Raw genomic sequence first — 27861 nt, 5'->3', positions numbered from 1 at the left:
ACAGGGGACTGCCATTCCAGGCCGGAGCATGGAGCACCAGCGCTAGGATGGGACAGTGTGCTCGGCTGCCCAGCGTGGGCCGCGGGATGCAGGTTTCCTTCTGGTCATGCCGAGCAGAGCCCAGTCTCTGTGCTGGACTCTTAATGGGGGCAGAATGAGCCTTTGTTCAACACACATTTGTTATTAAACTTAGTTGTGATTTAAATGTCCCCAGTCTTTAAACACCCTGTCCACAGAGCCTGAGTCTGGGGTGGCAGTGATGTGCATGTGAGCGAGGCGCTGACAGGCTGCCCTGTTTTGCAGCTGAAACACGTCCCTCCCTATGGCTTCCTCTACCACAAGCAGCTCCAGTCCCTCTTCAGACAGTGCGGCCAAGTCAAGGCCATCATATTCGATGGTGCCAAGTAAGTTGCACGTTTCTGCAGTCAGCCGCAATTACAGAAGCCGTAAATTGTTTTTCTTGGTAACAGCAACCAGTTCCGCAAACCGAGTGCGCGTGGAAATGGCCTCCGTGTGGGCTGCCACCCGCAGCTGTGGCTTGGAGCAGTGATTGTGCTCAGAGGACTCCGGCGGGCTGTCCCAGGTGCTCAGACAGTGCGCTCTGCCTGTGGCTCCTGTGCACATCCAGGCCGGCCACTGGCCGCACGTGCCTCATGTGCCTGGTGGTTGGAGATGCCCAGAGATGGAGGCGGTCTGCCCAGAGTCGCCCAGAGCGTGTGCTAGGCCCCAAACCCAGGACGTCTGAGCCTCCTTTGGCGTGTTCTGTAGCGTCACTCAGGAGGGTGTAGTTCCAGGAGGGGGCGCTTACACACAGAGGAGGCTTCATAATTTCAAGCTGATTCTTAGTTTTTAAAATTAGAAACACCTTCTAGTATTCCGTAAGTTTAATTTATGAATATCTGTAAATCTAGAAAAGAAAAAATAGTTTTGCTTTTTCTTTGATGTCTAATAGCTCAAGTTGAATGTACATATTAAATTCGTTTTCCATTTGGGTTGATTTTGTCAGATGTTTTAAGTTCTGGAACATTCTTAGGATTTTATTTGTAGGCATGTAAAGGTCTCACGTGGGCAGGTGTATAGCCCAACAGGCGGAAATCTTCCTGAGCACATTAACAACAGTGACAGGTCTCCCTGGCTCCACTGACAGCGTTCTGAGCTTCCTGGAGTCCCTCCTCCAGCTGCAGGCAGCCACTTGTTTAGCACGGGATGTGCTGTCTCTCTGGTCTGGCCTCACAGAGGTCTCAGCAGCTTTGTCACCATCTTGACCCTGTGATGGGACTCTGTGTGTGTCTCCTAGTCCCCCTCCCCAGGACCTTCCCTGGCTTTGTCTCACAGCAGCGGTGCCACTTCTGTCACATGGGGGGTGGGAGACTGTATTCTTCTGGTTCAGGACATCCAGTGTTTAAGGCAAAGCATGACGTGACCTGGTGTTGGGGAGGACAGCCTGGTGTCCTTCTAGGGTCCAGCAGGGCCACCTGAGTGCAGGGATTCGGGGGGCAGAGGGCATGGTGTCCTCCCCAAGAGGCGCTTGGCTTAGAGGGAGGGTAGGAATGAGGTCAGCTCCACAGAGGTCATGGGAGAGGCCCGGGCTGCTCAGAAGCATCGGAGGTGGGCCTTGGGGAGGAGCAGGCCGGGCCCAAGGAGCTCCAGGAGCAGGAGCCCGGTGGGGGCCCCTCGGGACTTGACTCAGGACTTCGGAAAGTGGAGAGAGGTAGGCGTGGTGTGCTTGGTCTGTGGGACCAAGAGTCGGTGGGCCTGTGGAGACCCCGAGTGCTGGATCTGAGCTGTTTGTGGAGCCTAACGGCCTGACGGGGCGTCCGCTGCTGTGCGGGCCCCACAGGGAGGTGCTGGCCTGCTGGGAGGACCGAGGAGGGAGAGCAGGGTGTGGGTGGCCGGGAGCAGAGGCCCAGCGAGGCCCGGGCATGGGAGGACGGTCGGTGGGGTACCCCCGAGTACACTGCTGGGAGAGGAGGGCCTTGGAGGCGGGGCCTAGTGCGTGGGCCAGACTTTCTGAGTGGAGACTTGGGAGCCCTCTAGACACAGGCGGTGAAAGAGGACGTGAGTGGAGCTGAAGGCGGGAGGGACGTGAGCACCTTTACCAGGAGTCAGGGAGGACAGGGGCTCAGGGTGGGGCAGTAAGGGAGGGGAGAAGAGGGAAAGGTCCGGAAGCGCCCCCCATTCCTGCTTAGGGCTGGCTCTGTATCTAGCTGAGCTCTTTCTGGCCCAGTGCCCTCTGTGCTTCCCTGGCTGGTCGGGGTGCTCGACAGTGATGTTCTGACCCAGGGGCATTCGACCCTCAGATACAAAGCAAGGGAGCCTGTGCTGCGGCCTCGTGGCGTGTTGGGAGGGGTCAGAGACGTACCCTAGGGCTGCTGGGGCGGTTTTCTCTTACAGTGAAACAGAAAAAAACCAAAAACCTCCCATTCTGTTCTCATCATGACAGTTTGATTTCTTAATGGACAATCCCATTTGAACTCAGTTTATTCAGCGTAAGACTGCATGTTACGTAGAATGATGCTTTCCTAAAACAGGCTTTACGTGTTTATTCCTAGAGAGAGGGGGAGAGACATGAATGGACGGTTGCCTCTCACACCCCCCAGCCGGGGACCTGGCCTGCAGCCCAGGCCTGTGCCCTGACTGGGGATCGAACCAGTGACCCCTCAGTTTGCAGGCTGGCGCCCAACCCACTGAGCCTCACCAGCCAGGGTGGAGAATGATGTTTCATGTTAATCACATGTCACAGTTTGTTTCTTCCGAGCGAACGAGGAGACGTAAATGAGTACCTGCGTCTCATCCTGAGAGCGATTACCGTGCACTCAGTGCTCTTCCAGCCGCCTGACAGCTTTGTTTCAATTCACGTTGTGAGCAGAGCCTTTGTGGAGTTTTCCCGGAACCCGACCGAGAGGTTCAAGACCCTTCCTGCTGTGTACATGGCCGTCAAGATGTCTCAGCTCAAGGTGCCCCTGGAGCTCAGCGTGCACCCCGCCGAGGAGATCGAGGGGCGGGTGCTTGGAGGGGCCGTGTCCAGGCTCAGGAGCACCAGGTACTCCGGGGGGCGGGCAGCTCCCACGGAACGTGCTGGCTGGGAAGCCAGGTGGCATGGCCTTCCAGCCCTGGGGTCCCCCTGCCCTGGCTGCGCATGCTCGGGCTCGGGCGCATTGCGTGTCCTCTCTGAACCTCCGCGCTTCCCGTGGCGGCCCCCCAGTCTGGGAACCCCATGGTGGTGCAGGGCTCAGCACACACCGGGGGTCACTGCGAGAGGCTCACTTGTCCACTCAGTGAGGCCGTGTGGCGTTTGTCCTCCTCAGTCCCACTCCCCTTTCCTGATGCCTGCAGCGTCCATCTGTGCTGTCCCAGGCGGGAGGGTGGCCTCGTGTTTCTGCGGCTGGGTAACACGTTTATCACAACTTCCTTACCCGGCCCACACCGGTGGGCGCTTGGGTTGTCTCCGTGCCTGCACTGCTGTGAGCGCCGGGGGCAGAGAGGTGGCCACGCAAGCGCTTCCAGGCAAGGGACTGCCGTTCTGTTGTAAGCTGTTGAGGACTGCGTCCTGCTTTCCCCAGGGGCTGCACTAGGTGACATCCCCTTTCCCCAGGTCCTCGCTGCCTTGCTGCCAGCCGTTCTGACAGGTGGGCAGGGACGGCTCATTGTGGTTTGTGTGCCTTTCCCTGATGCCTGGTGATGCTGAGCACCTTCTCACGTACCTGTCGGCCTTCTCTGGGGAAACGTCTGTCCAGGTCCTCGGCCCATGTTCTCATTGGGTGGTTTGTTCTTTTTCTTCTGAGTCACTCGCCTCTGTAGAGACTGGGGGGCCTGCTGCACAGGGCCGCTGAGTGGACTGCAGGGCTCGCTCACGAACGTTGTGTTCAAGTGGCAGGGGTCTGCCTGCGGCTGGTTTTCTTCCGCCCCTCCCGGCTGTTGGTGTCCTCTTTCTGAGCAACACAGGACATGCCCAGTCCCAGCGGAAGGAGGGGGTGCATTGCGGTGTTTGGTTGCCAGCCTGTCCCTGGCGAACGGGCCTGCGCCCGTTGGAGGAGGGGCAGGCCTGCTGCTGGGTCTCGGCGGCTCAGACCATGGCTCTGGCCGCTTGGCAGCTGCCACCGGGTGCGTGGAGTTTCTTCTCTTGGACCCTTCAGTGTTTGTAACAGGTGGTACTGCCTATCGGTCGCACTCTCTCACTGTGGTGCGTAGGAGTCCTCCTCCATCGTTTCTTACTTGAAATGTTGTGTCCCCGAGAGCTGGTGAGGGGCCTGTGTTCCGGGAGCCCCGTCCCGCCTGGGCCAGCCGGGTGCCCTTGCCCATGGTGCTCCTGCCTCCCGGATGGGTCTGCAGGCTGGAATAGAGTAGGACCACTTCATGTCAGAATAAGAGCAATAGGAAGGGAACGTTTTTTTACCAAATTTGTGTTTTGTGTCCTTGAACTCCAGTAGTCACTGTCTTGGTGCATTAAAGCATGAAAGCTGTTTCTTGGGCTTATTGGGAAATCGTGTGTGTTTTCTAGTAGCATTGAACCAGCATGGAGTCTTACAGTTTTCTGAACGTCAGAGTCACTCACCTCCGGAACCATAGGTTAGGAAACATTGCAGACCGTAGATTTAGAGTTATACCCTTAAAAATAGAGGTCCTGGAAGCGTCTTGACCCTTCGAATATGTTCCTGGAGGGTGTGGCCTGTGGGGTGTGCATCCCCCAGGCTGCTCAGGCAGCCATCAGAAATGCAGTTTGAGACGAGGTCCAGTTTGTCCTCTGGTGGTGTTTCATTAGAAAGTTCTTGTCTTGTAGAGACAGTGGGGCAGTCAGGCAGCTGACATATGCGAATGTGTTTTCTTTCAAACACTTGACTCTTACTGTCTTTTTTCCAAAAACCACGTTAAACAGGGTGAACGTGGACTTCCAGAAGCAGACAGTAGACCCTGTCCAGTTGTCATTTGACACGCTAGACAGGGCCCGCCTGGTTTCAGATCTCTTCCTGACCATCGACGTCACGGAGGTAAGTCCTCCACGCGTCCCGCTCCCTCACCTCGAGTCGAGCGTGTGGGGGCCGCCCGCGGGACCCTCCCCTGGGACCTGGTGCTGTCCTGTCGTGGGGGCCAGGTCCTCCGGGGGAGCCGCGGGGGTCGCCAGCCGAGCCTTCACCCCGGCCGCCCGCCTCCCGCAGGTGGTGGAAGTGGGACACTTCTGGGGGTACAGGATCGACGAGAAGAACACAGTGACTCTCAGGACGCTCACCGCTGAGATAGGCCGCCTGAAGCTGGCGCCCCTGGCCGCCCGCCCGCACCCGGACCTGGTCTGCCTGGCGCCTTTCGGCGACGCGGACCGGCCGGGCTACTTCAGAGCTCAGATCCTCTACGTGTCCGGGAGCTCCGCGGAGGTGCGCTCGGCTGCAGCCCCCGGGGGTGAGACGGGGCGCGGGCCACGCGGTCCTTTCTGACTCTGAGCGGGAGTTAGGTCGGCCCGGTTTGCGGTCAGAGAAGGGGTCTGGTGGAGGCGCGCTCTCCCCAGGTGGCGCCTTGTCCTGGCTGACGCGCGCCCTCTTTTCCGCCAGGTGTTTTTTGTGGACTACGGTAACAAATCCCGCATAGACTTGGACCTTTTGAGGGAGATCCCCTGCCAGCTCCTGGAAGTTCCGTTCCAGGTTCGGGGGCGCGGCGGGGGGTGGGGCAGGGCCCTGCTGGGGGCGGAGCTCGGGCTGGGCCCGCAGGCCATGCTGGGCAAGGCCCGCCCTGGGGGTCTCCTTCTGTCACTGGAGCCACGTTAGGTTTCCACCCGTGTCCAAAAACTGTGTTGCTGTAGATATTTTTCCAACATTTTGAGAGTGCGTGGGAACTTATGGAGGGCTTCACACTTGGAGTGGGCCAGGGACTTAGGGACGCGGAGCCCTGCCAGGGTGAAGAAGGTCACGCTGCACGGTGCTGCACAGCCACAGCAGTGCCGCCCCGCCCCAGCCCCGGGGTGTGCGGTGGGGTGAGGGGAGCCCCGGGAAGCGCAGGGCGGGCCCCGCTGAGGCTCGCTTGCACACCAGCTGGCCCTGCCTGCTGCCCACAGGCGCTGGAGTTCCGGGTCTGCAGGCTGCGCCCGTCGGCCCGGTCGCTGGTGTGCGGGGAGCACTGGAGCAGCAGCGCCAGCCAGCGCTTCGCCGCCCTGGTCCGCGGCCGCGTGCTGCTCGCCAGGGTCTTCTCGGTGGTGCACAGCGTCCTGCACGCGGACGTGTTCCTGTCCCTGGGGCTGCAGGAGGTCGTCAATGTCCGGGACGTGCTCATCGACGAGGGCCACGCGGAGCTGGCGGAGGAGTGCCATGAGTCCCAGGTGAGCGGGCGGCGCCTGGCGGGGGGGGGGGGGCCGGTTGTCGTTTACCAATGGCTCAGACGTGTCAGAACGTCTTCGAGCCGTTGCTTCCAGAGTCGGTCTGGTGGCTGTGCTCCTTCGTCTGAGGGGCCAGGGCTGCCGCTTCTGAGGCTGCTGTGCGGGGCCGTGGGGGCCCGGGCGTCCTGAAGGCTGTCTCCTGTGAGGAGCACTTCGGGCCCCGGCAACACCTCCTGTGTGAAGCCAGCATCGTGTTTCAGAAAGTTCCTTCAAACCGTTTCTCACGCTTCCGTTTCCTGGTAGCGGAGAGGCGGGGAAGGCACAGGTGACTCTTGTGTCTGGATTTAAAATGTGTTTGATCGAATTTCCTCCTGATGCCTAAGTCACCTGGAGGTCAGCTAAGGAGAGGGTCACACCTAAGAACTTGGGTTAGTTTGAAATAAAGGGCTTTTAATAGCTTTTTTATCTTCATTGGATTTTTAAAAAAATTTTATTTATTTTTAGAGAGAGGGGGAGGGAGGGAGAAAGAGAGGGAGAGAAACATGAATGTGTGGTTGCCTCTCGTGCACCCTGAACTGGGGATCTGACCCACAACCCAGGCCTCAGCCCTGACTGGGAATCGAACCAGCGACCCTTTGGTTAGCAGGCTGGCGCTCAGTCCACTGAGCCACACTAGCCAGGGCTGTCTTCATTGTATTTTTTATTACCTTTTACTTTTTTAAGTATATTTTGTTGATTATGCTGTTACAGTTGTCCCAATGTTTTCCTCCTTTGCTCCCCTCCACCCAATACCCCCTTTCCCTCAGCAGTCCCACCCCCCTTAGTTCATGTCCATGGTTCGTGCATATAAGTTCTTTGGCTTCACCCTTTCCTATATTATTCTTAACTTCCCCCCGTCTTATTTTGTACCAGCCAATTACGCTTCTTAGTCCCTGCACCTTTTCCCCATTTCTCCTGCTCCTCCTCCCAGCTGATAACCCTCCAGATGATCCTCACACCTATGATTCTGTTCCTGTTCTGGTTGTTTGCTTAGTTTGGTTTTGTTTTTATTTTTTAGATGCAGTTGTTGGTAGTTGTGAGTTTGTTGTCATTTTAGTGTTCATAGTTTTGATCTTTTTCTTAAATAAGTATAACGTAACTTTACTGTGTCTGGGAATCACTTCATCTGCCGTTCCATTCTAAATGAGAGCTTTGCTGGATAGAGGAATCTTGGTTGTGGGTCCTTGGTTTTCATCACTTTGAATACTTCCTGCCAGTCCCTTCTGGCCTTAAAAGTTCCTTTGCGAAATCAGCTGACAGTGTTATGGGGTAACTCCTTTGTAGGTAACTCTCTGCTTTTCTCTTGCTGCTTTTAAGATTCTCTCTTTATCTTGAACCCTTGGCATTTTAATGATGATGTGTCTTGGTGTGGTCCTCTTTGGGTCTAGCTTGTTTGGGACTCTCTGTGCTTCCTGGACTTGTATGTCTATTTCCTTCGCCAAATTAGGGGAGGTTTTTCTTCATTATTTTTTCACATAAGATTTTAATTTCTTGCTCTTCCTCTTCTCTTTCTGGCACCTCTATGATTCAGGTGTTGGCTCGTTTAAAGTTGTCCCAGAAGTTCCTAATCCTCTCCTCACTTTTTTTAGTTCTTATTTCTTCCTTTTGTACTGGTTGACTTTTTTTCTTCCTTCTGTTCTAAATTATTGATTTGAACCCCGACTTCCTTCCCTTCACCATTGGTTTTGTGTGGATTTTCCTTCGTTTCATTCGGCGTAGCCTTCACTTCTTCCCTTATGTGTTTGCCGTACTCAAGCATGTCTGTCAAGCCTGTGAGCATCTTTATCACCAGTGTTTTGAACTCTGTGTCCGTTAGGTTGGCTATCTCCTCATCTGTTAGGTTGGCTGTCTCCTCATCGCTTAGTTCTCCCACTGGGACCTTGATCTGTTCCCTTTTTTGGGCCATACTTCTCTCTCTCCTCATCTTGACAGGCTCCTGTGTGTGTTTGCCTCCGAGTCCCAGGTAGAGCTGTCGCTCCTGTTATGTTGTAAGGGGCGGAGCCTTAGGTATTTGTCATTACAGGGCAACCCGTTTCACCACGTTGTGGCGCTGTGTGGGGGAGGGGTCCGAGAGGGAACAATGCCACCTGCCCAGCACTCGTCCCTTTTCCAGGCACCTCTCTCACTTCCCGTATGGGACTGGTGCCTCTCTAGTTCTTGCCTTGTTTGTGGTTCCCAGAGTGGGTGGGTCTTCAGATGTTCTAGGACCATGGAGGCCCTTTAAACAAGCGGACTCTGCTGAGAGACCAGCAGTTTCTGCCTCTGCCCCAACCCCCACGGGTCTGCACAGTCAGAGGCAATGAGGGTTGATTTTCCCTGGCGCTGGGACAGTGAGCTGCGTGGTCTGGTCTGGTGCTGGGAGCCCTCCACAGGTGTCCCTCCTGACTTTTTAAAACATGTAACTGTGCTTTTCGCCGGCCTCCTGCTGCCGCTGCTGCCACCACAGCATGTCCTCTTCACCCCTCCTACCTGTCTGGGTGAGTATTTCTTCTTTATATCTTTGTTTGTTGGACTTATGTGCAGCTTGATTTTCTGGGACTTAGGGTTGTCTCTAGTTCTGAGGTAGTTGTGTTCCATCTTGATTGTGGAGGGAGACACAGCGTGTCTGTCTAGACCTCCATCTTGGCCAGGAGTCTCAGTGTATTTTTTCCCTTACCATTTAGTCCCCTTGTATCCCCTCCCCTCAGCAATCACCAGTCTGCTGTCCATGTCCCTGAGCCCTTTTTCCTTTCTGTTCCATCCGTTCCCCCCACCCTCCCCCACTAGCTGTCATCTGCTCTCCATCTATGAGTCTGTCTCTACTTTGTTAATTCAGTTGGTTCATTAGATCCCACATAGGCGTGAAATCACATGGTATCTGTCTTCCCCCGCCTGGCTTATCTCACATAGCACAGTGCTCTCCGGGTCCATCGACGCTGTCACAAAGCGCAACGCTTTCTTTCTTTTACAGCCGAGTAGTATTCCGCTGTGTAAATGTCCCAGAGTTGTTTTATCCTCTCATGCACTGATGGGCACTTGTGGAGTTGACTTTTATTTTTGTTTGTTTTGTTTTGTTTTGTTTTAGTAAAAGAACTTTTCTTATTTCGTTCAGCAAAGCCATGAAGTTCTCAAGGGTCTCTTTTCCAAATCAGTCGAAGACGTGGCCACCATGCGCGCGCTGTCCCCGGGGATGGACCAGGAGAAGCACCTGATCCAGGTTCTGTTGGACAGCTTCTTGTCCAACAAGCTCGGGGCCCCGAGCCACAAGGTACCAGCCGACTGCCGCTCGCTCTGCTGACCCCGTGCGCGCTGCACTCACGCCCGTCCTTGGGCCTCAGTCCAGGGCTTTGCGCCGGGGCAGCCGAGGCTCCTGAGGGAGAGGCCCGGGCGGCTGTGGAGAGGTACCGGACGCGCTGGCTGTGCCCCGGGACGGAAACAGCGCCGGTCTGGCTTCCTCCGGCTGCCTGTGTGGGCGGAGGGCCGGCTGCCACGTCCCCGACCGGGCTGCTCACGGACCGCAGTGGTCGTGGGTCGCCTTTTTGGCCAAAGGCGCCGGTGACGTGGGTGGTGAGGGAGGCTAGTGGGGCTGCTGGTCCCAGGACAGTGCCACCCTCAAGGCGCTGCTTCCCCACCGAACCCGCCCGCTGGGCCACTGAGGTGCAGCCTCCTCGTTCCTGAGCACAGGGGCTGCCTTTGAGTTTTAAATCCACGGCAGATGCTATTTTGCTTCCCAGTGACGGTCTGCGTGTCATGTGTGTGCAGGTGACACTCCATGGGCCTTTCAACCCCTATGAGCTCAAGTGCCAGAGCCTGACCCGGACTTCCAAGTTCAGGTAGGAGTCATGAGGCCTGGCAAGAAGTTTTTTCTTCGCTCCCGTGTTCACAGAGCTTGTCAGGAACAGATCTTCGCCTCTAGACTGCGGGCATGTGCTACCTTTTCTCACTGCTCCCAGCTTCGCCCCCGGCTTCAGGCCTGAGAGGCGCTCGCTCTGACGCGCTCTCATCTGACGGCTGTTCTGGGTCAGAAGCTTTGGCGTATCTTTCACCCCAGACCCCTTTCTCCTGTTCTCGTTACTGCTGTTACTCTGCACACCTGGGGCTGCCTGCTGTGTCTGGGAGCCTGGGGACCACCCCATGTAGGGTCAGCAGTGAACAAAATGCATTCAGTGTCCCCTGGAAATTATGGGCCCAGGGTGGGGTTCACAGGAGAAAGTGGTCATTACCTGGTAGGTTCGTGAGGGTCTTGACGGGGCCATAGAGCCCTAGGACAGCACCGGGGTAGTAGGGGGGGACCCACGGCCACACTCACGGGCCACATGGGCCATGTCTTTAAGAGGCATCCGTCACAGGGTGGGCGTCGCATACCCCCTTGGAAGGACTGCAGCCCCCTCTGCCGACCTCTTGTAGGCGGGTTTGGATCGAGAAGGAAAGCATCAACTCGGTGGCCATCAGCGACACCCCGGAGGACCTCCACCAGAGGGTGCTGGTGGCAGCGTCTCTCTCAGTCAACGCCACGGGTAAGGGGGCCGCTCATTCGCGGGGCTTCTCTCCCCGCCTTGCGCCTGTCACTGGGCACAGCCTGTCTCCCAGTCCATGGGCAGGTGTGTGCCTCTGGGCCGTTTTCTGTGAGGAGGGGAGCGTGGCCCCTTCCTTTTACACGAGGGGGCGAAGTCGGCTCCACTTGCCCGCCCCCTCCACTGAGCTTGGCCGCCAAGGTGAACAAGTCCAAGTTCTCGGTCCTGGCAGACCCGCAGCCGAGGGAGGCGGGAGGGAGAGAAGGGTGCCAAGGAAAGGTCAGCCAAGACAGCCTCGAGGCTGAGCTCTGTGGCCAGGTGTCTGCAGGGAGTGATGACTGTCAGGGTAACGGGGGGGCAGGAGGGGGCAGGCCCGCGGAGGAGGGGCTTCTGGGGGTGAGTAGGGGGCCCCGCACAGTGTGACTGCCCCCAGGATGTTGCCTCTCACAGAGCCTGTCTAACAGGGTCCACCATGCTGCTGAGAGAGACATCCCTGCTGCCGCACATCCCCGGCCTGCCTGCCATGCTCAGCATGCTCTTCACCCCAGTGATGGAGTTACGGTGTGTACGGGGCCTCCGCCCACGGCGCCCGCAGCTTTTGTGAGATGGGAACTGGGTGGGAGAAATGGGTGCCTCCCCGCTCCTGTTGGAGAGAAAGCAGTTACCGAAAACCTGACCGTGGCGCTCTGGCTGCTTGCTGGCTCTTCCTGGCACCGGGGCGGCTGCTGGAGCCTCCGTGAGTGTCGTCGCCTCTGGGCTTGGCCTTGCGCTGCGGGGGTGGGGAGGGTGCTTGGGGACTCACGGAGTCACCAGAGCTCCGGAGTTCACAGGGGCGCGCAGGGTCCCCGGAGCTCGAATGCGGTGTGGTCAGGAAACGGAACACGGCAAGGCTCAGACACAGTGACTAGGCTTTGCTGTTGTGAATGGGTTGTGAGCGTGGCTCAGTTTTCTAGTGACCAGGTGTCAACAGGAAGCCTGGTCCGTGCCACTCAGGGCGGCGACCATGCGGTAGGAAGACAGCCAGTCCACCTACTGTCGCTCTCTGTGGTGCCCGGACCCAGCTGGACCTGCTAGAAGGCTGGGGTGAGGAGAGCGTCTGATGCAAATGGGCTGGTGCGGGGCAGCAGGTCGCACGGGTGCCCTTTGGACAGGGGGGTTTGTGGAGCATTTTCTGTGGGCGCAGCGCTGACCAGAGAGGCGGGCACTGGCAGAGGAACTAGGTCTGGTCCTGAGGGGCAAGATAGATCAGGTGACCGCAGCAGACACTGAAGTGGGGCCTGGCCCCCGCCCCTCCCTGTTGGCAGCTGGTGGCGGAGGTGCCTTAGGCGTCAAGTGAGTTCGAGTTCCACCCAGGGGGCTGCAGGAACCCTGCTGCTGGCTCCGTTCTGTCTGCCGCTAGCCTGTTCAGAATCTACTCTGCAGTCTTGACTATAGAGTGCTTTTTGTCATTTAAAAAAATAATTGTGTATGCCCCCCCCCCACTAAAATATGTATGCTACTTAGAAAAACATGGAAAAACTGAGAGGAGAAAAATGAGTGTGATCATTTTTAAATATTCAGTATGTTAATTTATAGTATTCTCACATGTATGCATTTTATTTTGTTTTTAGATTTTTGGCACACTGCATCCTTTCCCACAGTACAAGCCTTGTCCTGTTGTGATGCTGTCTTTGTAAACACCCATTTAAATTGCACATAACGTGTGATGGCCTTGGTAGACAGACCCTTGTCTCTGACCTGCTCTTTCCCAAAAACCTTGGCTCTGCCTTGGGGCTGGAATCTGGCTTCTCCCTGGCTTGACCGTGGTGACGTGGCCTCCACGAATCCAGGGGCTTCCGGGGCCCTTGCAGGGAAGATGGGAACGCTCTGCATGTGGTCCTCTACCAGCCAGTGTCACCTGGGCGGAGTGCGGGGGACACACACATGGACTCCTCTCTGGGGGCCTCAGAGAGCTGGCTCACCCCTGAGTAGCCCTGGCTCCTGCCTCTGCGCTCTTCCTGCACACAGGCACTTTCCGAGGGCGTGAGCGCGCAGAGCATTATCTCCAAACCGCCACAGCGCAGCCAGCTCAGGCGGAGACACGCAAGCAGCTCTGGGGTAATTGGTACTTAAAACACCATCTTTCCAGAAGAAAAGCTTAGTAGGAGAAGGTGACGTATCAGCAGTGCAGCGAGCTTTGCGCAGAGCTGACGCCGAATCCCCCTGGTGTGCCCTTGGGGGTGCCAGCGGGCCTGCTGGGCCTGAGCGCCTTCATCCAGACTCTGGCCCCCGCTAGCCGTGTGGGGTTTTTAAATACGCTGAGTCAGTAGCAACTGTTTTCTGAGAAACCTGGGGGGTGAAGGAGGTGTGATGTGGGCGGGCACCTTCTTCAGCCCCTGGTGCCCAGCCTCCTGCAGCCGGCCAGGCACGCCGGCCGCGCGTTCGTGTCCACCTGCGGGGGCTGCCCCACCGGCGTCAGCGGCCCCTGACCCCAGGGGTGTCCAGTGCTGTAGACAGGCTGCGGGGCCTCTGGGTCTGTCACAGTGGATGGCGACTGGAAAACTGCAAGTCTGGGAGGAGAGAGAGTTCAGTGAAGAGTTGAAGTTTGACATTTTCTTAATGTTCACGGAGGAGGAGGTGTGTGTGGCCCTCCACCGGCCAGCAGCAGCCGCTGTATAGCTGCCTGCTCTCCTCAGGCAGTGGGCCACCAAGCCTCCTGCATGCTCTGCCTGTCACCTCGGTCCCTCTGGCCTGAACCAGGCCTGCTCCGCCTTGCTGGCCGCGGTCCTGGTGCTCTCCTGACAGTCCCTGTTGCGCTGGCTTCAGGACCCCAGGAGGTGGGGGTCTCCGTGCGAGGGGTGGCTGAGAGCAGCTGAGCCCAGGACACCCATGGGGAGCTGGGTCTGCAGGCCGCACGGATCAGCGGGGCCCTGGTCCAGCCTCCAAGAGCTGGCGCTTCCATGCAGGTGACCGGTGAGCTGGAATCTTCCAGAACCACCAAGGTCCTATCAGGGGAAGCGGTTACAAGTGAGGTGCGAGTGGGTGTGAGGGGGTCTCTCACTCTCGCTGCCGGTTCTGCTGCTGTGGCTGCACAGCCGCCGCCCCAGACGGCCCTTCAGGCTGCGCGCGAGGGTTCCGACAGGACCCCTGAGAGACAGCTGTCTCTGCGGCACTGCCCCACGTCCTGGCGGCGGGTGTCCCGACGGGGAGCCCGCTGGAAGCTGCTCTTCCTGTGGGACCGGCCGTGACCCCAGTCCCTCCCACGGACGCCACAGGTCCCGCTTCTCTTGGGAAGTGTCCGCCGCCCCTGGAAGGACAGCAGGCAGCGTGGGAGTCACTGCTGCCGTGTTTGGAGGCTCGGTCAGCCACACGCGGTGCTCACCCCTCAGAGTTGTTTGCAGGATGTTCACATCCTGGTTTTGCAACATCAAAGTATCTTGATGTCTGTCCCATGGTTTAAAGAGCCCTGGAGCCCAGGAGAAGGCAGCAGAGGTCCCTCTCGGGCGCTGGGAGCACGAGTGATGAGCTCAGACGGGGCTGCTCAGCTGGGGCGGGCCGCGGTATGTGCCCCGTGGCCCGAGGCCCTTCTGTGGCCAAGGCTGTCCCTGTCTCAGGACAGCCAGGATGCCGTGCGGCATGGCAGGCCCAGCAGGCCCAGCACGGGGGATTGGAGGCCAGGGAGCCCTTGTCACAGCCGGCTGCTCTGGGGGCTGAGGGGGCCATGCAGTCCCCCTCCACGTGGCCTGCGCAGGCTGGGAAGCGTCTCGAGGCCCTGGCAACGACTGCTTAGCACTGGGCCGCCGGGCGCCACGTGCACTGTGGGCCACTGGGCAGCACTCTGACGTGGGCGTTTCCGGTGGACGGACGCTTCTTCGGAAGCAGATGTCCTTGTTGGCTCCCCTGGGCAGTTCTGGAATCCTAGCTTGCAGTAGGAGCACCTCCGCTGGTGCATTTGTTCCAAACATCCTTGTCTGGAGAATGTGGCCCGTCCAGATGGCGGAGTTGGCCTCGTGGGCAGGTTGCTCCAGTGTGAACTCAGTGGGCAGCACGCCCTGGAGGTTCCCGCGGGTGGACTCACTCCTCTGTGATATCTGCAGTGTCCAGTTTGAGCTGGGAGCGTGCGTGCTAAAGGAAACCGTGTTTCCGTGGTCTGGATGACTGCTTCCTAGGTTCACAAAGAACCCACCCCCGGGCTTCGGCTACCGTTTTTGATTTCGGATTTAGAACAGACGAGCGGAGTTACTGCCCTGGTGTGGGCAGTTCCAGGCCAGGTCATCTAGGACGTCCTTGCTGACAAGCAGAGGTGGGCACGCTGAGCAGTCGGCGCGTGTCCCCGGCAGCGTCCCACGGCGCCTTGGTCTCACCGACGCAGCAGCACTAGCATTCTTGCTCTCGGGGGGCCCTGGCCACTGTCGTGTTGCGGAGGGTGTGTGTGACTTGCGGTAATAACAACTTCTGCTCTGTCAGTAATGGGGGAGCGTGCTGTTGAGAGAAACGCTTGGTGACTGTCCTGTAAAGGAAGCGCTCAGCACTGAGTTTGTCTGAGCTCTGAGCCTCTCTTCTGAGTTCATGCAAAGTGGAATTCTTTTCGATTTCTGTGAAAGTGAAAAGAAGTGTGTGTGTGTTTGTGTATCTTCAGGACTAAGAAAAAAACTTCTTGCTTACCTTATTCCATCAAAACTTGATTGATCTAGATGATGGGAGAAGGTCTGAGCTAAGAGTCAAAGAAAATTAGCAAACTGTTTTCGAAGGTGTTCAATATTAATGTCGGTTTCCTTATTTTGTAATGATTTGTTGAGCCCATGACAGGCCACAGCAGTTGCATTTTAACTGGTGCCAGGACATGATAGGGTCTGGGGGAGGTGGTGGCGGCTCCTGCTGGGGGAGCCCGGAGGGGAGCCGGGGACATGGGAGCTGCGGGGCCCGAGGAAGCGGCTTGAGGACGTGGGGAAGCCGGCAGATGGGCTGTGCCACGGCTTGTAGGGCCCAGGGCTCACGACACCGGAGGAGGCCACAGGTCCCTTTGGCGAGGAGGGGAAGCGAGCAGGCATGCTTGGAGCTGACGCCCACTCTGGGAGGTCGGTTGGGGAAAGCAGGCGCGGGTGGGCGCTGCTGGGGAGCTGGCCCAGGGGGGAGGCGGTGAAGTGGCAGTGGTGTGACCGTGTGGCGAGGGGAGCCCCGGCCCGGGGAGCCTGGGGGGCCGCGGGGGCGCGACTGGCGCTGTGGGAGCGCGCAGCCGGCGCGTGAGCGTTCGCTGAGCGCCGGGCCTCCTTGACGAGGAGGAGCATGTGTAGCTTCTCCAGCCGTCTCGCCAGGAACGCGGCCGGGGGGCGAACTCAGAGGCGGGCGGAAGGCGGGGTGTGCCAGAAATATCTCTCACGTCATCTCACCTGCCGCAGTAAGAATCAGGACTCCAGATAATGCGTTAGTGAAAACATTTAATTGGTAACTATACATGCTTCCGTTATTTCTAATGGGAGAGAAAATGCAAAAACGAAATGAGTTGCTGTACTAAGGTTGGCAGAACGTAGGTCAGTGCCGCCAACTTGAAGACAGTGGCTTACTGTTTTGAAATGTTCACTCTTCTCAAACGTCTCGTTTAGGGTTGACCAGGCCGGGAAGCGCTACACTGGTGTGCTCTGTGGCCTGGGGTGGAGCCCCAGCTCGGGGGCCCCTATCCTGCCGGAGCACGACATCGAGCTTGCCTTCGACGTCCAGGTCACTGTGGAGGACATAGTGGAGGTGAGGCGCCCTGTCCTTCGTGGGTGTCGCTTAGACGCCTGTCTGGCCACGAGCGCAGACGCCCCCGGCCCTGGAGTGCTGCTGCCCCTCGGCCTCCTGCGCTGCACTCTCCGGGCTTCTCACCAGGGTCCCTGGGACAGAGAGCTCTGCTGGGGGCAGGCTGAGCCCCCCGACGGCCCGGCCTCAGGGCTCTGTCCCTGTCTCCTTCTGAGGTTTCGCTGCATCTCGTGCTCATTCGTGTCGGGAAGCTGGGGCCAGGTCCTGCCCCTGCCCCGCGGCCCTTGGGGCCAGAGCACAGGGGGCTGGCCGAGCTGGCAGCTGTGCAGACGGGCCCTCAGCAGTGAGGTCTGCGTCACTGGGTGGGGAAGGGACCGCTCAGAAACTGCAGCAGGTGGACAGGTGATTTCGTAGCGTTTGAACCTAACGCTGAGGATGTGGGCTTATATTTTGTGTGCTTTGTCCTTGGGTTTCATGGTTCTAGCGATTCCATTTTATTGCCTTTCGGAAAGCTTTGTTCAGCGAATCCCTCGCCGCAGGTAGCCTGACAAGCTCTGCTCCTGCGCACTTCGCCGCCTCTGCCTTCTGTGAGGCCCCAGGACGTGGGTGAGGCTGGCACCACCACTCGGAGGAGGGGAGATGGGCTGCGTGTGAGGCCTGCGTCCCACCTCCAGAGGCCACTGGCCGAGTCCTCTGTGTCATGTTCTCTTCTGTTGATTTAACTTCACTGCTTGTCCACATAGAGAGGGTTTTAGGTTTAAAATACTCGTTAGACAACAGACCGAATTGTAAAATGTAAACTGTAAAACTTCCAGAAGTAGAGGAGAAAATCCTGTGTGACCTTGGATTTGACCATGTGTTTGTAGTTGTGACAACAAAAGCTTGATCTGTGGGAAAAATGGGTAAGTTGGACTTTATCAAAACTAAGCCCTTTGGCTCTGCCGAAGACCGTTAAGAAGACGAAAAGATGAGCTCCACTCTAGGAGGAGGTGTTTGCAAGTCATGTATCAGATAAAGGGTTTCCATGCATAAAGTGTAAGGAACTCCAAGACCCAGTTCATGAAACAGGCAGCTGAGTGCAAACACAGAGACACGGACGGCTCCGGGCAAGTGAGAAGATGCTCAGTGCTGTCATCGTTGGGAAGATGTAGGTTATGGCAACTGGGACCTGCCTGGGCACCGCTGTGACAGCGGCTGGGACCCAGATCGCTGAGCAGGACAACTCCAGCGAGGCCTGGAGCCCAGGAGCGCTGCTCACTGCTGCCGGGATCGCCGAATGGATGATGCTTTGGGAGGAGGAGGCTCTTCAAGGTAAAACACATACGCACCACGAGGCCCAGCGACCCCACTGCCAAGTGTCATCCCCGAGACTTGGGCTCTGACATCCACGTGCAGCCTGTGTGTGCCCGGGGGCCACAGCACGCAGAGGTCACAGTCACGGGCACCGGAAGCAGTCAGAGTCCTTCTGCAGGGGTGGATGGGCCATAGTGGCCTGACTGGGGGCCCCCGTCAGCAGGAAGAGGGGCGGCTCAGAGAGGCCGGTTCCGGAGTGAGAGAAGCCAGGGCTGGGCCTCCATGTGGCGGAATTCTGCTCACATGAGTTTCTGACAGAGCTGAACTCTGGGGACAGACACAGTCCAGTGGTCATGGAGGCAGGGGAGGGGCCCATGGCACAGAGTGAAGCCGTGGCCCGTGGGGCGCCTGGCGGCAGGTACATGACTACACATTTGTCACAACTGCAGACGGTCTCTGTGGAAAGAGGGGAACTCCAGTGCATGTGATCACACACACAGCAGCCGGGAACAGCTGCCCCGCACACAGGAAGAGGAGCCTCGGGATAGGGCGTGGGTGGGGGCTGGGGGTGCCACCGCATGGGTCTGTGCAGACACCTGCTGTGCTGGCTGGAGAGCCATCAGCCCCAAGACTGCTTTCCATGTGCCTGCATTTGGACATGGAGCTGGAGCTGGGAGTGGGCACCTCATTGGGTCAGTGGGGAGGAAGCTGGAAGGGGCCCTGTGACCCAGGATCCAGCACCACTCCTGCTTTGCAGGAGCTCTGCCCGTGCGTGTGTTAGTGGGCTCCGGGAGGGCCTGGGAATGCACCCAGAGCCGGGCACAGACCCAGTGCCAGATTGTGGTTTGGACTGGATTTTTCAGCCGAAGGAGCCAGGGCTCCTTGAGTTACTGGTGAAGCCGGCTAGGCCTAGGCAGGGAGATGCCAGGATGAGCCAGGAACTTCTTTTGCTGGTCAGGAAGGGCTGGCTCAAAAGCCAGGGAGGGGCAGGTCCCAGGGTCCCAGGGACCCAGGGACCGAGGAGGCAGCGGGGAGAGCTCCGGCCGAAGCTGGGACAAAATAAAACATCATGGGATTGGCTTACAGCTGGAGTAGGAAGTGATGTCCATGTGTCCATAGGATATTAGTGGTTGGCTGAGCAGATGGAGGAAGAGGCCCATCTCTGTACAGAACTCTGGGTGGTACCTGCAGACGCCACGCCCTGAGGACAGGCCAGACTTGGCGACGAGTGGGGAGAGGGAGGAGAGGCTTCACGGTGGGGAAGCCGGACAATGTCCCTGCACCCTCACCCCCCACTGTGATCGGACATGCTGGGAGCCCACCACATCTTGGCAGGCTTCTCCCCAGAACCCATCACCCCCATCTGATTGTGAGAAGAACCTCACGGAGACCCAAACACCTGACCAGAACTCAGAGCCGAGGAGACTGGGCGGCGTGACAGCAGGGACAGTGCAGTGCGTGCCCTGAACGGGGTCCTGGGCCAGAAAGGGGTGGGAGAGGGAGCTGGAGTTAGCCCTCGCAATGCACCCGATTGGGGCCTGAGCTGACAGGTGCCCCATGGGAACGGGGGGCATGGGGCAGCGCCAGGACACCCTGTCTGTCCGTCTGTCCGTCCATCCTTGCCGCTCTTCCGTGAAGTCTGGAACAGTGCAGCGTGGTGAGTGCGGGGGGCGAGGTGCTCCTCAGGCCCCGGCGCAGGCGGGCTGGGCAGGGGCTGCTGGCAGCAGGGCCGGTTTGGGGTTAGGGGGCGGGTCAGAACGGGGGCTGGGCCATAAAGTCAGACCTTCCTTGCTGAGTTTTAAAACCTTTTTTTTACTTTTATTTTTTTTTAGCATATTTTATTGATTATGCTGTTACAGTTGTCCCAATTTTTTCCCCTTTGCTCCCCTCTGCCTAGTACCCCCGTTCCCTCCAGCAATCCCACCCCCCTTAGTTCATGTCCATGGGTTGTGCATGTAAGTTCTTTGGCTTCGCCCTTTCCTGTATTATTCTTAACTTCCCCCTGTCTGTTGTGTACCAGCCAATTATGCTTCTCAGTCCCTGCACCATTTCCCCGTTTCTCCCCCTCCCCCTCCCAGCTGATAACCCTCCAAATGATCCCCATACCTATGGTTCTGTTCCTATTCTGGTTGTTTGCTTAGTTTGTTTTTATTTTTTAGATTCTTTTGTTGATAGTTCTGAGTTTGTTGACATTTTAATGTTCATAGTTTTGATCTTTTTCCTAAGTAAGTTCTTTTAACATTTTATATAATAAGGGCTTGGTGGTGATGAACTCCTTTAGCTTCGCCTTCTCTGGGAAGCACTTCATCTGCCCTTCCGTTCTAAGTGATAGCTTTGCTGGATAGAGTAATCTTGTTGTAGGTCCTTGCTTTTCATCACCTTGAATACTTCTTGCCAGTTCCTTCTTGCCTGCAACATTTCTTTTTTTTATGGGAACTCCTTTGTAAGTAACTTTCTGCTTTCCTCTTGCTGCTTTTAGGATTCTCTTTTTGTCTTGAACCTTTGGCATTTTAATTACGATGTGTCTTGGTTGTATGTGGGGGAGGGGTCAGAGTGGGAACACTGCTGTCTCTTCAGCACTTGCCCCTTTTACTCTGTTGAGGTACTTGGTAGCTCCCTCTGCCGTTCCAGCCCTCACTGGCCCGCACAGTCAGAAGCGATGAGGCTTTATTTTCCCAGCTCTGGAACCATAATTGTGTGGTCTAGTCCAGGGCAGGGGTAAGCTGCTCGGTGTCCTTGCCGACTTTTTTAAATGCAGGACTGCTGCCACTGCCTCCGCTGCCCGTGCTGCTGTGGGCGTGGCCTCCCCTCCTACCTGTCCGGATGAGTATTTCTTCACATCTTAGTTGGACTTTCCTTCTGTTTGATTTTCTGGAACTTCTGATTGATTTTTATAGTTCTGAGGAAGACGTATTTTTTCTTAGTTGTGAAGGGAGACGCAGCCTGTCTACCTACACCTCCATCTTGGCCGGAAGCCTTCTTGCTGATTTTTAATTTTTTCTTTGTTACTGTTTCTTGAGTTATGATAGTGGTTATTGACGTGATTTGTGTTGTTTTGCTGATTTGCTCAGCTCGTGTTGCTGACAGCTCCACCTGCGTCTGAGTTGTGCAGATGTGGAGGAAGTGCAGTCACAGTAGAACCACAAGTGTGGGTCTGTTGCCGTTCGTTACAGATTAACATTCTCAGGGCCGCTATTAACAAGCTCGTGTGCGATGGCCCGAACGGGTCCCGGTACCTCGGGCCGGAAAGAGTCGTGCAGCTGCAGGATAACGCCCGCCAGAAACTTCTAGGGTGAGTGCGCGGTGCCCTGGCCTCGCTACCCCCCCACGCCCCACAGCTCCCCGCTGTCTGCACCTGGTGTGGACAGTTTAAGAGACGCCCCAGGGCCACAGGCATGTTGCCGGGGCGCAGCAGCCACCTTTGCCCTGTGAGCCCGTGCGCCCCGGGCAGGAGCTGGCGGGCACCCTCCATGGGCTAATTCGAGGAAAGTGGGACAAAGAGACCCTTCCAGGGTGCACAGGCAGGGCACAGGGACGCGACCGTGAGTGCAGTGGCCACTGCTGGGGGTCAGGGGAGGAAGGACCTCTCTGGAGCCTCCGCAGGGAAGGAGGTGGGGAATAAGCACCCTGCCCACCCCACCCCCCGGCTGGGCTCCCCACGGCCAGACCTGGCAGATCCCGAGGGCAGGCGCCGTTGGAGCTGCCACGAGCCAGGAGCCCAGGTCAGCCTGACCGGCTTAGAGGGCAGCTGGGACCATGGTCTCAAGGAGCAGAGGCCCCCCACGCCTCAGCCCACCGCTCGCACAGCTCCCGGGCTGCTGGCAGGCCCCTCCTCCCTGAGACAACGTCCTGCGCTGCCGGGACTGGGGTGGGGCAAGAGCAGGTGGCGCCTGGTGGCTCGGCTCCGCCCCACGTACATGTCAGTGGTTTCTCTTAGTCGTGTAAGCAGTTTGCAGAGGCATCCAGTGTGCAGACCTGACCCAGCAGCCGCGGGAAAGGCCAAGGTTACTTCTCTCCCTTCACTTTCCTCCGTGACAGGGCCTCTGCACGAACTGTGTGCTGACGTCACCCCGAGAGGCCCGCCGCCCCGTCGGTGTGTCTGTCTGCACCAGGCGGGCGGCCCAAGGGCCCGGCCCCGCGTCCGAGGTGGCGCTGCCAGCGCTGAGCGAGCTCAGAAGCTGGCGAGGGGCCCAGCCTGTCACGGGCGCTGACGTTTAGGTGACGGCAGGTCCCCGGCTCTGCTCTCTCGCAGCCTGTTTCCGAGCACATGTGGGTTCAGGTGCCCTCTGGTCAGAGCTGCTGTGTTTTGACCTTTCACACTCGTCGTCGTTACAATTCTGAGGGGAAAGTACGTGGCAGTTAGTCTTTTTAGGGAAACCACAGCAGTGTTTTCAGTTACTAACATGTCATTGGGGGTGACTTAGTTCTCTTCTTCAAAATTGCAGTTTGTTCTGTCGGTTGAAGCCAAGAGAGAGAATCGTCCCCACGTGGCACGAAAGGCCCTATGAGTGGGACCAGGTGAGTGACAGCGGGAGGGTGGGGGCGGCCCTGCTGGTCAGCAAGGGCGTCAGAGGCAGCACAGAATAGTGCCCTCCTGCCACGCCCGGATGGTGGGCCGCGGGTTTGGATGAAACCGGCTTTGAGGTGCGCCGTTGTCACCCCCGTCCGCACAGGCTGTCAGAGCAGCACTCCGTCCACAGGCCGAAGCAGGGGAATTGAGGTGCCGTGCGGTTGGGTTCTGGCTCGGACGCGGGTCCTGGCTTGTGTGGCAGGGAGAGAGAGCTCCGGCCTCCTCCTCCTCTTGGGGGCACTCACCCGTCCCGGGTCCCACCTCACGGCCTCACCAGACCTGACCACCTCCTAGTAGCATCTTGTTGGGGGTCAGGCCTCAACGTGTGAACTTGGGGTCACAATTCAACCCATGGCAGTTGGGGACTAGGGAGGGCGCTTCTTGGGCACCTTCACATTTCCGGTCCATGAGGTTAGAAAGCTGAATATGATGGGATTTCAGGGAGAGGGGCCCAGGGAGGAGCTGAGGCTCTGATTCCCGGCCGGGCCGTCCTTAGAAGTGAAGCCGCTGACGCTGCTTCCTGGGCCAGGAGCGTGTCCTCCCGGCCCGAGGTGGAAGGCTGCCCCTGCACCCCTCCGCGTGCCCTTGGCTGGCTGCCCTCAGCACCCTCGGGGCCAGTCCACCGGTCCCGCAGGCTCCCGGCGTTGGAAGCTGAGAGCAGAATCGCGTTTGGAGGCTGATGCTCTAGGAAGCCTGTGTGCTGTGTGCCCCTGTGAGGAAGCCCCTGCTCCCGCCCACACGGCGAGGGGGCGCGGGGCTGCTGGGGGTCACGCGGTGCTCCCAGGAACTGGGAGGGGAGTGGCCAGATCTATGGGGTTTGGTGGTGCGAGAGCAGAGGAGCGCTCTGTAAATGGTTTTGGAAACTCAGCGCTCTCTGCGTACCCTTTTCCCGGCTCATCGTGCTTCACTGTCCGTCCCGACGCCGAGCCTGACGGGCCCTTCTGTGCCCTCAGGTGGACCCGAAGCTGGTCATGGAGCAGGCGGAGCAGGAGCGCGGCCAAGGGAGGAGCACTGTCCTCTACCAGCTCCACAGACTGATCCTGCTTGGCCCCTAGAGACCCCTCCAGCCCGCCGCTCCCTGCACCCGCCGGCCTCTGCACCCTGGCTCCTGGCTCCCTGGTGGCGGCTGCACAGCACTCTTTGTGTTCGGTGGGAAGGGCGGGAAGGCCGAGTCTTTTCTAGAGCAGAGAGCCACTGTGCTGAGCGCTCGGGGTGGCTCTGCATGACCTCATTGGGACCGGGGTCCCCAACTGCTGTGCGCTTCCCGGGAGGCAGGGCGCCCCGCACACACGTTCAGTTTGTCATGACCTCGCCTGCACGCCCCTCCCCCCACTGTGCCACGGCCAAAGTTTTGTCAAACCATGTGGAATTTTCTAATTTTTTTTTTTTTTCATGAGGGAAAATACCCAATTTTGGTAAAACTAAAGTTCAGTTTTGTAAACTTCAGGTTTTGACTTCAGTTACAATTCTTAGTCCAGGTTTTGGAAATCAGAGAGATTGCCTAGGCGCTAATAACACTGTTAAGACAATAAAAACATTAGACAAAGTTTCTGTTTCTGACCATTTTTAGCCAGGAGACTGAAATGTGTTTTATCCTAAAAAACCCAAGTGTATATATAAAACTGGTTAAAGAATGGAGACCTCTTTTTAAAAGTCAGTTCCCATCAGGAGAACAGAGCCCAGGGACCACGGCAGCAGCCAGGAGAGGCTGAGCGGGCTCTCGCCTGGTGGGGTGGGGGACAGTGAGGGTCTGAGTGGGCGGGTCGCGGGGTCAGAGGCCTGTCCCTCTGGGCGCACAAGGGAGCATGAGCGGCATGCCATGCGCCTGGGTGCTGGGTCCTGAGACCAGTTCCAGTTCGGCGCATCACGGGCAGTGGCAGGGCGGAGTCCTCGCAGCTGAGGTGTGACCGCACGCAGATGGCGGTCCCGTCAGCCCGGGAAACAGGCCCAGGGGTGAAGGCTGCTCCCTGGGGTCACGTGGCAGGCAGGTGGCGGCCAGTCGTGTTGGCGCCTCCTGCCCGCAGGTACCGAAGCTCCTGACTTAGGGCCCAGCACAAACTGCGCTGTTGACACGGATGGTGGAGGCACGAGGACCCGCCTTGTCAGGGAACAATGGGACGCCAGCCAAGGCCGGCCTCACCAGCTGACTTTTCAGAGGATCCAGCACTGGGCCTGCCGCCTGGAAGCTTGCTGCGCAGCCTTCGAGGCCCTCTGCTGAGATGTGCTGCAGCGGAGCCCTGAACACCACGGGCCTAAAGTACGCAGGCCTGCGTATGTGCAGGTGTTCATTTTTTAATGGTTTTTTTTTTTTTAAATTTATTTATTTATATATTTTTAGAGAGAGGGGAAAGGAGAAAGAGAGAGAGAGAGAAACATCACTGTGTGGTTGCCGCTCACTCACGCCCTCAACTGGGGACCTGATGTGCAACCTAGTCATGTGCCCTAACTAGGAATCGAACCAGTGACACTTGGTTCGCAGGCCGATGCTCAATCCACGTTTTTTAATATTTTTAAATTTTATTTTTAGAGAGGGGGGAAGGAAGGAAGAGAAACATCAAAATGTGGTTGCCCCTCACACGCCCCCAACCAGGGACCTGGCCCGCAACCCAGGCATGTGCCTTGGCTGGGAATCGAACCAGCGACCCTTTTCATTCACGGGCCAGCATTCAGTCCACTGAGCCACGGCAGCCAGGGCTGTAGGTTTCTTTCTATAAATACCTGGACTTGTTTTCCATCCGTGGCCAGGAGTCTGCGGATTCCGAGGGACAACTGTGTGCGTTGCGTGCAGTGTGAGCATCCACAGCTTTTGGGGTCAGTGGGGGCAGGGAGGGGCCCAGAACCTATTCTCTCAGGTACTGAGCATCAGCTGAGTTTCTGGGGAATCAAAACCACAGATTGTTGACTGCACATGCGGGGTCAGCGGGCCTTGGTAAGGCTCCTGAGTATATGCTCAAGTCTCAGGGTCATTGCCTCTCTCCAGCACGACAGTGAGAGCCCAGAGGGTGCTCCTTGTGGGTGAGAGGGTTTCGGGCTAAGGGTGTAGGACCCACACCCAACAAGGAAACATCTCACTGAGAGACGCAGCCAGGTGAAAAAGCACGTGGGGGATTTTGCATCATAAAAAAGATCAATATGCAAGTGAATACAATTCCAGTTAGAATCCCAGCGAGGTATCTTTGGATAAAAATACCTTAGAATTCACACGGGTGGATAAACGCCCGAGGACAGGGTTCTGCAGGTGTGGGACCTGTGATGCAGACTCAGAAGCAAGAGCTGTGCGGGAGGTGTGAACATGGGACTGCATTCACCAGACAGTGTTGGGCAGGAGACGCCACTGCCGCCCACTGGGATGTTGGAGGGACGCTTGTGGCCCAAATGACAGGCTCACTGTGGACCGTGCAGGAGCCTCTCCCCAGATTCTTCAGGAAAGAGCAGCAACAAACAGCAAGAACAGGGTGGCAGACGCAGCTCGAGGGCGCGGAGGCGCTAACCCCGATGGCCAGGAGACCCGGAACACCCCTTTCCTCAGTAGGAAGGGCGCTAGAGGGGCTGAGCCCCGTACCCAGGCTGGCAGGCAGGATGGAAGCGGAGCCGCAGCGTTTGCGCGGGGGGTGGGGGAGAAAAGACTTCAAGGTTGCTGGCCAAGTCACACGTGTTTCCACTTCTTTGGAAACCAGTCTGGCAACGTCCATGAGAACTGAAAATAGTGCCCCCCAACTCTGCTGTGAGGACAACGGCTTGTGGGGGGCAGTATGAGGAGCGGCGCGGCATGCCAGGGGCCTCACTCCCACCCGGGCCAGGAATGGGCTGTCATGTGAAAGCGGCAGCGGCTGGGAACAGGCAAAATCATGACCCCCCTGCCCCACCGACACAGATGGGCACAAAGTGCATGTGTGTTTATACTCGTCTGGGTGGGATTGAGAGCACACAACAGTGGGAGATGCGTTCTTGGTAATGACCTCGGTCTTCTCTGTGGAGAAGGGGTGTGGGCCCTCTTCCTTTAGACCCCTTCCCTGCTGCTCCCCTGGAGCACAGATGTGACAGCTGGAGTGTCAGCAGCCTTCTTCAGAGTGACCTACGAACGGTGGCGGGCTGTGGGTTCCTCTCAGCCCTGGTGCCATCCCACTGGCCATGCCCAGACCAGACTGCCTGCCTCCTAATGGACTTCCTTTATGTGAGAGGGAAAGTCTCTTTTTAAAGCCTCTTATTTTTGGTCTGTGTTACAAGCAGTGAAACACAGTTGCTATTTGATACAGTGTGTACTTTTTAAAAATTTTAAAAAATTCAATTGACAAAGTGCTAGATTGCAGAAAGAGCGTTTAAAATCCAAAAAGAGCCCTGGCTGGTGTGGCTCAGTGGACTGAGCGCTGGCCTGCAAACCAAAGGGTCACAGGTTCGATTCCCACACAGGGCACAGGTCCGGGTTGCAGGCCAGGCCCCCCGTTGGGAGCATGCAATGGACAACCACACTTTGATGTTTCTCTCCCTCTCTCCCTCCCTTCCCCTCTAAAAATAAGTAAAATCTTTTAAAAAATCCCGAGGAGTCCCAGGCAGATGGAAATGCCACCGATTGTGGTCTGGGCATCTACCTGAATCCAGAGCAGCTTGCCCGCCGGCTCAGCACCCTGAGGGTCCAGGCCTCCTTATCAAAGAAGTGCAGTGGTTTCCAGACCATCCGTGCTCAGGTGAGGCTGGTCCCTGCCGTGAAGCTGCCCCTCTGACCAGTCCCAGGGCCCTCCCGAGCGGGGACCCAGAACCAGAGCCCAGGAGCGCTGAGTGGGATGCGCAGCTTCGCATCAGAGTGATTATCTCAGAACACGAACCAGAGAGGGTGTTTTTAAATAAAACAGAAGTGTCATCGTAAGCAGAAGCAGTGCCTGTGGAGAGGGGATGCGCGTTCTTCCAAGGAGCCCCACAGGAGGCCGTGCTCCGAAAGACCTGGGGGAGCGGCAGAGCATCTCACAGCGTCTTCCAGTGGAATCTGCTTTCAGAACGCGCTCCAGAGGCTTGGGTTTTGGGAGGCCCGTGTAAGGAGCGTGTCCTGGTCACCAGGGCAGGGTCAGCGGCAGGGACACACTGGCCCCTTGCTCCTGTCCCTCAGGACTGCAGGGCTTGCAAATCATCCATAGCAGGGAAAACATTATACATGAAAAAAAAAAGTTGAAACATGGATAAGAAATTGTGACAAAGCAGAGCTTCCAACTTTGTGAGAGCATTTTAATGAACCATTTGGAGAATTGTTACATAAGTGTGTGTAGTTGGCTATTAAAGTTTATTCTAGAATGACTTGTAGTTTAATGCAAAACAAAGGCACCACGGTCTCCCTGGGTTCCCTCCGTTTCCACGTGGCTCCGAATCGAAGGTCCTTTCCCCACTTTCAAGCTGCTGGAGGTCATTCACATGCAGGCCTGAGCCTCAGCTCAGGTTCTGGGACCCCGCACCCCGCG

At 57.5% G+C, this 27861-nt stretch overlaps 1 protein-coding gene across 1 annotated transcript in view; it reads left to right on the top strand.

Annotated features, from left to right (window-relative positions):
• Positions 1–23674, top strand: part of TDRD9 (tudor domain containing 9) — a 57492-nt gene extending 33818 nt beyond the window's left edge. The window contains 14 exon segments of the mRNA XM_090265523.1: positions 304–404; positions 2870–3043; positions 4877–4988; positions 5157–5369; positions 5544–5633; positions 6044–6304; positions 9432–9587; positions 10082–10152; positions 10727–10836; positions 11298–11394; positions 16416–16554; positions 21018–21136; positions 22290–22362; positions 23368–23674. Of these exon segments, the coding sequence (XP_090121649.1) occupies positions 304–404; positions 2870–3043; positions 4877–4988; positions 5157–5369; positions 5544–5633; positions 6044–6304; positions 9432–9587; positions 10082–10152; positions 10727–10836; positions 11298–11394; positions 16416–16554; positions 21018–21136; positions 22290–22362; positions 23368–23469 (1818 nt within the window). The 3' untranslated portion in view covers positions 23470–23674.
• The last annotated feature ends 4187 nt before the right edge of the window (positions 23675–27861 follow it).

The sequence above is a fragment of the Furipterus horrens genome, unplaced genomic scaffold (genome assembly GCF_987537825.1).
Source record: "Furipterus horrens unplaced genomic scaffold, mFurHor1.1.pri manual_scaffold_21, whole genome shotgun sequence".
NCBI classification, from domain to species: domain Eukaryota; kingdom Metazoa; phylum Chordata; class Mammalia; order Chiroptera; family Furipteridae; genus Furipterus; species Furipterus horrens.
This window is presented reverse-complemented; position numbering and strand designations above follow the sequence as displayed.